Source organism: Ornithorhynchus anatinus, chromosome 15, assembly GCF_004115215.2.
Source record: "Ornithorhynchus anatinus isolate Pmale09 chromosome 15, mOrnAna1.pri.v4, whole genome shotgun sequence".
NCBI lineage: Eukaryota > Metazoa > Chordata > Mammalia > Monotremata > Ornithorhynchidae > Ornithorhynchus > Ornithorhynchus anatinus.
Genome location: NC_041742.1, coordinates 15398248 through 15408525, shown reverse-complemented (window position 1 = coordinate 15408525; position 10278 = coordinate 15398248). Strand labels below are relative to the sequence as shown.

General features: G+C 62.1%; 1 protein-coding gene across 2 annotated transcripts in view; it reads left to right on the top strand.

Moving 5' to 3' along the window:
- Positions 1–474: 474 nt before the first annotated feature.
- The window catches only part of ZFX (zinc finger protein X-linked), a 38865-nt gene continuing 29061 nt past the window's right edge, over positions 475–10278 (top strand). Inside the window, exons 1-2 of one of the 2 annotated variants that reach the window (XM_029079876.2) lie at positions 475–541; positions 9624–9712. In XM_029079876.2, coding sequence (XP_028935709.1) covers positions 9652–9712 — 61 coding nt within the window. In that variant the 5' untranslated portion in view covers positions 475–541; positions 9624–9651. The remainder of the gene's footprint in view (positions 542–9623; positions 9713–10278) is intronic. The other variant, XM_029079877.2, reaches the window with a different exon arrangement.

Here is a 10278-nt window from a genome sequence, read left to right as displayed (position 1 = left end):
CGCTGCGGGCCCCGGCCGTGCGGGCGGCCCGGTGTCGGCGGGGCCCGCGTCCCCTTCCGCCTTTCGGCGGGGCCGCGGGTCCCGGGCGGGCGGGCGGTGACGTGACGTGCTGACGGCGGGCCCGTGCCGGGGCTCTGGCCCGCTTTTTGTCAGCTCCGAGCTCGGCCCCTCCTCCTCCCTCCGCCCGCCCGCCCGCCCGCCTGCCTCCCCGCCAGCCGGGAGCCCGCCCGGCCTCCCCGCTCCGCTCCGCGCAGCGCCCGGACCCCGGACCCCTCGGCCCCCCCCCCCAGCCCGGCCCGCCCGGTGAGTCCCAAGCCCGGGGCGGGCGGACGGACGGAGGAGGACCGGCCGGGGGAGGAGGAGGAGGAGGAGGAGGAGGGAGGAAGGAGGAGGAGGAGGAGGAGGAGGAGGCCGCGGCGGCGCGCGCGCACTAGGCCCAACGTGCCGCGGCGCCGGGCTCGGCCCCACCTAGGCCCCGACGCGGCCCGGCCCGGGCCCCGGACCCCCGACGCGGCCCCGGCGGCCTCCGAGCCGCTCCTCCGTAAGGCGGGGGGCGTCCGGGGGGGGTCCGCGTGCCGGCCCGGGGGGCGGGGGGCGTCCGGGGGGGCCGGCGGCGGAGGCCCGAGGGCCGCGGCGGGCGGGGGCGGCGGGCCGGGGGGGGGACGGGCCGCGGGCCCCGGGGGGGGGGGGGGAGGACGGGGCCATTTTCGCTATGTAAATATCGGGGAGGGGGAGGGGGGGACAAGATGGCGGCGGCGGCTGCGGCAGGAGGCCGTTGGGAAGGGGGTGGGGGGAGGGAGGGAGGGGAGGGGAGGGAGGGGAGGGGGCGCCGCCATCTTGAAGGCCTCGGACCGGCCGAAAATTCCGCTAGCGCGCGCCCGCCCCTCCCCCACCCCCTCGCGCGCGCCCCCCCGCGGAACCCGCCGGGCCTGCGCGCGCGCGCACGCCCTGCTCTGCTCTCCGGACGCCCTCGGCCTCGCCTCCCCCCTCCCCCCCTCCCCCGCCGGCGCGCCTGCACACACACACTCACACACACACACACTCACACGCACGCACATTCACCCCCGACTCCTCCCCCCCCCCCTTACACACACACATGCCCCGCCACCCCCCATCCCCCCTTACTTAGACACACTCCCCCATCCCCCCTTACACCCCCCTCACCCCCCTCCTTCCCCCCTTACTTTTATACATACACCCCCCCCCCCCCTTACACTCCTCCATCCCCCCTTTACTTACACCCCCCATCCCCCTCCTTCCCCCCTTACTTATACATAGACCCCCCATCCCCCCTTACCCCCCCCATCCCCGTCCTTCCCCCCTTACTTACACATACACCCCCCCTCTCCCCCTTAGTTACACCCCCATCTCCCCTCCTTCCTCCCTTACACACCTTCCATCCTCCCCTCTTACTTACACCCCCATCCCCCCTCCTTCCCCCTTGCTTACACATACACTCCCCAGCCCCCTTACTTACACCCCGCATCCCCTCCTTCCCCCTTTACTTACACCCCCATCTCCCCTCTTTCCCCCCTTACTTACACCCCCCCCATCCCCCCTTACCTACATCCCCCCATCTCCCCTGTCTCCTCTTACTTACACCCCGCATCCCCTCCTTACCCCCACCCCCTTCTTCCCCCCTTATTTTCACACAAACCCCCTCTTTCCCCCCATTACTTACACACACACACTCCCCTCCTCCCCCCCTTATTTACACTCCCCTCTCCTTCACCCCCTTACTTACACCCCCCCCACACACATACCCCCCTTCTCTCCCCCCCCATTTACATACACAGTCACATTCAAGCGCTTAGTAGAGAGCTCCGCACACTGTAAGCAGTCCTTAAATTCGTCTCAGTGAGTGCTCCTCCCCCCCCTTACACACACAAACACACACCCACCGCCTCCCCCCCCATTATTTACACACCCACACTCCTTCCCCCTTACATACGTACACACACCCTCCCCCCCCCGTATTCACACACATACCCCTCTCCCCCCCCATATACACATATACACCTCCTTCCCTCCCCCCTTACACGCCTACACCCCTCCTCCCCCACTTATTACCCCCCCCACTCCTTCCCCCACCCCTTATTGATCCACACATGCACACAGAGGATGCCGCCCCTTATTTATACACACATGCACACAGAGGATGCAGACTTAGGCACAGCGGGTGCAGGCTTGCACCCAAGATGTGCGGGCACGCACCCACCCAAACAGGAGGGGTGCCTGTTGATGGACACAGACTGGGTGCCCCCCTCAGGCCCAGCAGCGCGCAGGCTGGCATCGACAGGGCGCGTCCGCGCACGCGGTGACACGGTGCACGCTTACACACAGGTGTGGGCTTAGACCTAAAGACGGGGGTCCACGCTTAGACAGGATGCAGGCCTACACACACAGGATGCAGGCTTAAACACGTGATGCGCACACGTGTACGCGCACTTCAGGCCCCCACGTGCAGTTGAGGCGTGTGCCCGTGCCGTTCAGGTGCGTACACACACACATACACGGGGCAGGCGTGCGCACCTCGGGAGGCCAGGCTTCCAGGTACGCGGCGCAGGCCCGCACACACCGAAGGCAGGCCGGGTGCACGCAACTCCCTCCTTTGCTTGTTCCCATTTTCAGTACCCGCCAAACTCATCGACTGCGTCTCCCCCCGCCCGCCCGTGATCTGTGATTTGTCGTGAAACCATTTGGAGGTGGTTTTCTTCAGAAGAGAAATAGAGAGTCAGATAGAGATCGGATTCTCTTCTTTTAGAGAAAAATCAAGGCGGGTTTACTCCCCAGATATTACCCTGTTGAATTTGTGCGGAAGAATCAGAAAGCGAAAGCAACGAGGAACACAAGGAGGCTGCTTTGGCTTGATTTTGCCTTTGCTCCAAAAAAGAGGGAGAATAAAAGCACACGTGAGAGAAGATGAAAAAGTGAAAAACTAAAAGTAGGAATGGAAACTATGGAAGTGTGACTTGGTGGAAAAATTTAACTTTTCAGTGGATAGACAGTTCCATTGTTTGAAGGGATCTATTTACGTCGATCAAAAAGGAAGGGGGTAGAATTTGTTTCATCGACTCTTCTAGTGGAGCCGTCCTGATTTATCGCTTCATAGGCTTGCGCATCTTAGAAATGTGAAAAATTTTAATGCCGTTCCTCTTCCATATTTTGAATTCGAGGAACGTGGATCGGTGACTCCGAGCTCGTTGTGGGCAGGGAAACGACTCTGTTGAATTGGACTCGCCCAAGCGCTTAGCCCTGTGCTCTGCGCACAGTAAGCGCTCGAGGAACACCATTGATTTAATTCGGTCGGTCGATGGGCGCATCGAGCGTCAGAGGGAAGTGATGGATGTTGCTCTCGCCGCTGTCAAAACAAAACTTAACGAGATTCTAAATGAGTTTGCCCCGTAAGAGGGGCGAGGTCGGAATTCTGTCTTTCGGGGTTTTGACCAGGGGCGGAATCGACGAGTGAAAGTTCAGTTTTGCGGAGGACTGCGTGAAGGGGGTTGTCTTTATTCGCAATTTAGAGTTATTCGCAGGGAGTGGGCTCGTCCGTCCATCCACCCCGAGGAAAATGAACCTCCCTCCCCCAAAAATCGAGTTTAAATTTACTTTATTGAGTGGAATTATACTTTTCCTCCTCCAGCGTCGCGCCCCGGTGGGCGGGATCTGCTTGGCAAATCAATCAGCGGGATTGATGGAGCGCTTACTGGGTGCAGAGCGCTGTACCGAGCGCTTGGGAGAGTCCAGGAAGGCCAAGCTTGTAGACACAGTCCCAGCCCACAAGGAGCTAAGAGTCGAGGGGGTGTCGATCGAACCCGGCCATCGAACAAACTATTTTGGCCACCAGACGGTGTGAGAATAGATGGTAAAAGAGCTGAGATTTGAGAAGATTTTTTTTTGTTGTCGTCGTCATTTTCCCCCAGGAGAAAAGGGAGTCAGCTTGATGGATCAGAAGGAGGAAGCCAACGGGGGGAGGTCATGGAGAAGAGAGTCCTAGGGCAAGCAGGCCAAAATCCATCAGTCGGTGGTATTTACGGAGCGTAGACTGTGTGCAGGGCACTGTACTGAACGCTTGGGACAGTAATAATACTGGTAATGGTGATGACGGAGGTATCCGTTAAGCGCTTTATTCCGTGCCAGGAACTGTGCTAAGCTAGTCGGGGTGGACCCAGGTCCCCGGCCCACCAGAGGCTCACGGTCCCAATCCCCATTTTCCAGATGAAGTAACCGAGGCCCAGAGAAGTGAAGTGGCTTGCCCAAGGTCACCCAGCAGAGGGTAGAGTGTAAGGAGATGGACGTGAGGGCCGTGGAGCCGGGGCGACTTCCAGAGCGCCTTAGAGGTCCGAGGGCGTAGGCTGAGCTGGAAGGAGGGCGGTTGCGGGCTCAGTCGGGGGAGGCTTCTGGGAGGAGGTGTGAATTTCGAAGGGACTTGGGAAGCGGGGCGAGGATGCACGCTTCTTGAGCGTGTCCGTCTCCTTAGGGTCTCGTAGCACTGCGAGCGGTGAGGCGGCTCCGGGCCGGTTTTTAAGAAAAGTGGACGCCTCCATCTCGCTGGTGTCCCCGGTAGGCTTCGGCTAAGCGAGTTGGGTTCATTGACGAGAACTTCCAAATGCGTCGCTCCCTTCGGGTAGAGGCAAGGACGCCCTCCCATGCTTTAATAAGAATCAGATGCCAGCCGAGAGCCAATCCTTTCTCTCGCCGGGAGTTGGGCCAGCTCCCAATTATTCCCGAGGGTCGGATTCAAAAGCGGCCGGGCCTAATGAACGGAGCCCGGGCCCGCCAGTCGGAGGGACCGGGGTTCGAATCCAGGTCGGCCCCTGGTCTGCCGCGTGACCTCGGCAGGCCAGGCGCTTGGCTGGGCCTCGGTTCCCTCGCCTGGAAAACGGGGATTAAGAGTCTCAGCCCAGGGACTGTGGCCAACCCAGTTTGCTTTGTTTCTATCCCAGGGCTTAGCGCGGTACCTGGCACATAGTAAGCGCTTAACGGATGCTACGGTTATTTACCGTTCTTAATTAGTATTAGTATCATCACTGAGGTTTGGGTTATTGAGACCCACCCCGGGATGGACGTAATTATTTTTTTAAATGGTAATCACTGTTGAGGTATTACTCTCTGCCAAGCACTGAGGTTGGACACAGTCCCTCTTCCATCTGGGCGGGGGCTGGTCGCCGTCTTAATCCCCATTTTTACAGACGAGGCAACTGAGGCCCAGGAGAGAGAAGCGACCTGCCCCAAATCAACGCAGCCGCCAAGTGGCGGGAGTCAGGACTGGAACCCAGGACCTCCTGACCCCCAGGCCCGGGCGCCTCCGGCTGCTGCCCCGGGCCGCTTAGGCGTCCCCCCGGGGCCGGCAGCAGCGCGGTGTGACCGGAGCCCGAGTCGCTGGAATTCCCACGCAGAATCCGAAGGCTTTGTTGGCAAGGAAGTACGGCCAGCCGGGGTCGTCTGCCGAAACGCAGACGACGGAGCCGGAGTCGAACTCCTCCTGTTGAGGTCCGGATCGGAGTTGACGAGAACGTTGGTGGGCAGAAGGAGGTCCCGGGATTTGGGCGTCCTTGTCCCCGGGCCAGGCGGCATCCTTTCGACTGGCCGACACGGATTTGGATGATTCCTTGTTAGCGCCGTAGACTCTAAGCTCCCCGTGGGCAAGGAACCCGTCCCCCAACTCTGTTCGATCGGACTCTCCCGAGCCCTCCGCCCGGGGCCCCGCGGGCAGTAAGCGCTCCGTTTCCATCGGCGGCTACAATAATAAGCATAACAGTGAGGATGATAGGAGCGTTCGATCGGCACTTACTCTGTGTTAAGCGCCCGGGTCCAGTCGAGGTAACTGGGTCGGATCCGGGGCCTGGCTCACCCGGGCCCTCCGGTCTAAGTAGGAGGAGCAGCGGGGGTCGAATCCCCACTTTCCCGATGAGGTGACCGGAGGCCCAGAGAAGGGAGGCCCCTTGCCCGAGGTCACACGGCAGGCCCGCGGGGCGGAGCCGGGATTGGAACCCAGGCCCTCCGACCCCCGGCCGGGCTCTTCCCACTGGGCCCCGCGGCTTCCGTGACCACCCGGCACTAAAAGTTGGCCGTGGCGGGTGCTTCTCCGCCGAGTCCGGCCCTCCAGTGGCCCGGGTCGTTCCTCCCGGCGGTCACCACGGGGAGCTTCATCGCGGTCCCCTCCATCTCACAGAGGGAGAGACCGAGGCTCGCGGCGGTGGCGATTCGTGTGCCGGGCAAGCGGCTGCTCCGAGATGGACCGCCCCGGTCACCGGGGTCGGTGTGGTGCATTTGCGTCCTCGCGCCGGGAGAGTTGCTTCGTACACGGCGGCTAAAAGTAGACCGGAGTCACTAACGAGAACCGGGGGCGGGGATTTATTACCCCCTACTCTGTGCCAAGCGCCGGGCCGAGCACCGAGGCTAACAGATAGGACCCGGCACCTGTCCCGGAGAGGGCCGTGGGCTTGGAGGGAGGGAGGGCGAGCGAGCGAGCGGGCAGTCGATCCCCATTTCGCAGGTGAGGAAGCCGAGCCCCAGAGAGGCTAGATGCGGAGTGGGTCGAGCACGGGGCTGTGCGTCGGAAGGTCACGGGTTCTCATCCCGGCACTGCCACTTGTGTTGCGTGTGACTCTGACTCGCCCAAGTCTCTTCACTTCTCTGGGGCTCAGTCCCCCCGTCCGGAAAAGGGGGACCGAGATTGTGAGCCCCACGTGGGACAGGGACCGTGTCCCACCCGCCGAGCTCGGATCCACCCCAGCGCTCGGGACGGTGGCTGGCCGGAGTACGTGAGCGCGCAACAAATACCGCGGTGGTTATCGTCGGGTGACTTTGCCCACTCACGCGACCGGACGGCGGTAGAGCCGGGGCTAGCGACCCGGAGGGGCCGGCGGACGACAGCCTGCGGGTCAGGCCGCTTTGACTGGCCTTGCCACCCCCTCCCCCCAGTCCTGCTCTTGCCCCTCTCGCCATCCCTCCGGTGCTCTCGTTATCCCCGTCATCCGTGGTATTCACCGAGCGCTGACAGTGGGCAGAACACGGTAGTGAGCGCTTGAAGGACGTAGAACAATCGAACGGACACAGTCCCTGCCCGCAACCGGTTCACAGTCTAGACCCGTGTCCCAGTTCCTGCCCCCACTTCCTCCTCAGCCCGAAGCTCTTACCCCGAGATCGTGGTTCGCATGGCCGCCCTCACGGCTCAGGCTCTTAGGCCTCAAGGCCTCTCCGCTTCACGGCCTCCCTTCTGCGACCGCCCTTCTCCTTCCTCCTCCTCCCTCCCCCACCCTCTCCATTGCCCCGGCGCCAGTCTGTCTTTCCCCGTTGCTCAGCCTCCCGGGAAGCCGTTGGCAAGCCGAACCCGGCGCTTAATAGTGATAATAATAAGGATAATCATAGTCATTTTGGTGTTGAAGTGCTCGCTCCGTGTCAAGCGCTCTACTGAGCCCTTGGGGTAGCGACGGGGGGATCGGGTCCCGCCTGGGGCCCGTCGTCCAAGGAGGAGGGAGGACAGGTAATGGATCCCCCATTTGACAGAGGAGGGAACCGAGGCCCAGACAAGTGAAGTGACTTGCCCGAAGTCACCCGGCCAGTAAGCGGCAGAGCCGGGATTAGAACCCGGGTCCTCCCGACTCCCAGGCCCGGCCTCTTTCCTCTAGGCCACGCTGCATCTCCTAGAGGAAGAGGCTCAACTTATCCAGCCCTCAGTGAGTGGTATTTATTGTGTGCAGAGCACCGTCCTGAGCACCTGGAAGAGGACGGTCGGTAGCCGCGTTCCCCGCTCACAAGGAACCTCTCCTCTCCGTCCCTCCTTCCCCGTATTCTCATTGGCCGGTTATTGCGTATGCGTACCAAAAAACACCAACACCGCCGCCTCCGTTTCCAGATTTGAATTCAATTCTGGATAGCGAGGCCTTCGAGGCGGCGGCCCCCTCGAGTGCGGAGGAGTTGGACAGACATGCCCCGGGGAGAGACCGGAGAGGCGGGCCGGCGTAAGTTCCTCGGAGGGGGTTGACGACCAGCAGACTGTCGTACCGTCCTCCCTCGGGCCTCTCCCCCGAGCGCCCCGGAAACCCCGCCTCCCGCCTCTCCTCCCGCCACCGTCCAAGGATGCGACGTCTCCTACGGAGACGAGGCCGTCACCGTCTCGGGAACGCCGTCGGCGGGTCCCGAATAAGTGGGGGAGCCCGTTGGGCAGGGATACGTCCGCCAGCCCGGGCTCCCCCCATCTTCCCTAAACGCGCTGCTTTCCCCCGGCGTGGTTCGGGGCGGTGTCGTCGTGGGCGGGGAGGGAACGTGTCGGTTGCGCTGCCCCGTCGGACTCTCCCGAGCGCTCTGCGCAACAGGGAGCGATCCGTCGATACGGTCGACGGAGCGACTTGGGTAGATGGGGCCACAGCGGCACCGGGATTCACGCACGACTTGGCCCAGGCATAAAGTTCCTCAGAAAAGTCGCCTTGGTGCCTCTCCGACCGGGAGAGCTGTGGGTCCAGTCTCTCCTCATGTATCTTTATTTCTTTTAAATGGGGTTGGTTAAATGCTCATTCTGGGCCAGTTAGCGTACTGAGCGCCGGGGATAGACAGATTGGCTAGTATCGAGCCCAGTGCTTAGTACAGTGCCTGGCGCCTAGAGAGCGCTCGACGGAAACGATGATTATGATTATGATTATGATTATTATTATATTACGAGCTGATCAGTTTGGACACGATCCCTGTCCCACGTAGGGCTCCCAGTCTTAATCCCCATTTTCCAAATGAGGGAACCGAGGCCCGGAGAAGCGAAGCGACTTGCCCAAGGTCACCCGGCAGAGCATTGACGGGGCCGGGAGGTCCTCCCGGTTCCCGGGCCTGCGATTACTCCTCGAGGCCGCGCCGCTTCTCCTCTGTCACCAGTCCCTTCTCCCCCTTTTCATTTCAGAACGGGAGTCCCCTCGGCCCCCCGAAGGACAGGAACCGTGTCTCCTTCCCCCCGTGTTTTCTTCCCTAATGCTTAGTGCCCCGCAACCAGTAAGCCCCCAATAGCGATGGCATCTGTTCAGCCTTACTACGTGCCAAGCGCCGTTCTACATGTGGCAGGCAACACGGCTCAGTGGAGAGAGCCCGAGGGATCAGTGGACTTGGGTTCTCAACCGGGCTCCGCCACGCGTCGGCTGTGTGACCTGGGTCCAGCCGCTTCGCTTCTCTAGACCGGAAGCTCGTAGCGGGCAGAGGACGGGTCGTTTTCTTGTTCTGCCCCTCCTCTCCCAAGCGCCTAGTACAGTGGTCCGCCCACAGCGAGCGCCCCAGAAAGACGACTGACCGAATTCTCGGGGCCTCAGTCTCCTCCTCCGTAAAAAGGGGATTAGCTTTCGACCGGGAGCCCCGCGAGGGACGGGGACGACGACCAGCCCGATGACCTGGCGTCCACCGCGGCGCCCGGAACGGCACTTGACCCCTAGTGAGCGCTTCCCGGATGCCGGCGCTCCAGCGACCGTCCCATTGGTAGCGCTACGCCTGTAATGCGAGCCGGAGCCTGCGCCTGACCCGCCGACCTACCCCTAGTGCTTAGCGCAGTGCCGGGCCCGCGTCCCTCTCTCCCTTTTCCACAGTAAGTCGGGCGGCAGAGGCGATTAACCTTTCTTTTTCCCGGTGTCTGTTTGTTGCCCCAGGCTCAGGGACTGATGAGAATTAAAGGCCATGGACGAAGATGGACTTGAATTGCAGCCACACGAGCCAAACTCATTTTTTGATGCCACAGGTATAAAACCGCCCAGGGGGCTTGCCTTCGCCGAGCCTAGTCGATAGACCTGCAGGCGCTCGAGGAGACGAGGGCGCTCCGGTCCCGGCAGGGGACGCGTCTCTCGTTGCAGGGTACCCTCCCGGGCGCCGAGTAGAGCGCTCCGCACGCAGAGCCATCGACCGAACGACGCCTGCCGGGCGGAGATTTCCCCGCCGCGCCCGGCGCGTGAAGTCCGCCGGGTCTGGTCGTTTTAAAGCGGGCAGCTCGGCCCGCCGGCCCGTTAGCGCTTCACCTCGTCTTGCCGTGGGCAGTCGGGTCTATCTGAAGCCCCCCTCGGGCAGCACGTCGCCGGGCCGCGATGTTTTCTCCCCTCCGTGGTCCGTGTCGGAGGAGAGAGGATGGTGGGCTCGCGTAGAATGGAAAGGGAGGCCTTCCCCACCCTGGCCTCCCTGGGATCTTCTCTGGGCAGCTAGCATTCTCTCTCCGAAGGGCGTTTGACTCCTCGGAGAAAACGGCGCGCCGCCGTTTTTAGGCCCCGAAGGCGGATCGGGCGGTTCCGTGAGCCTCCGTGGTAAAAAAAAAAA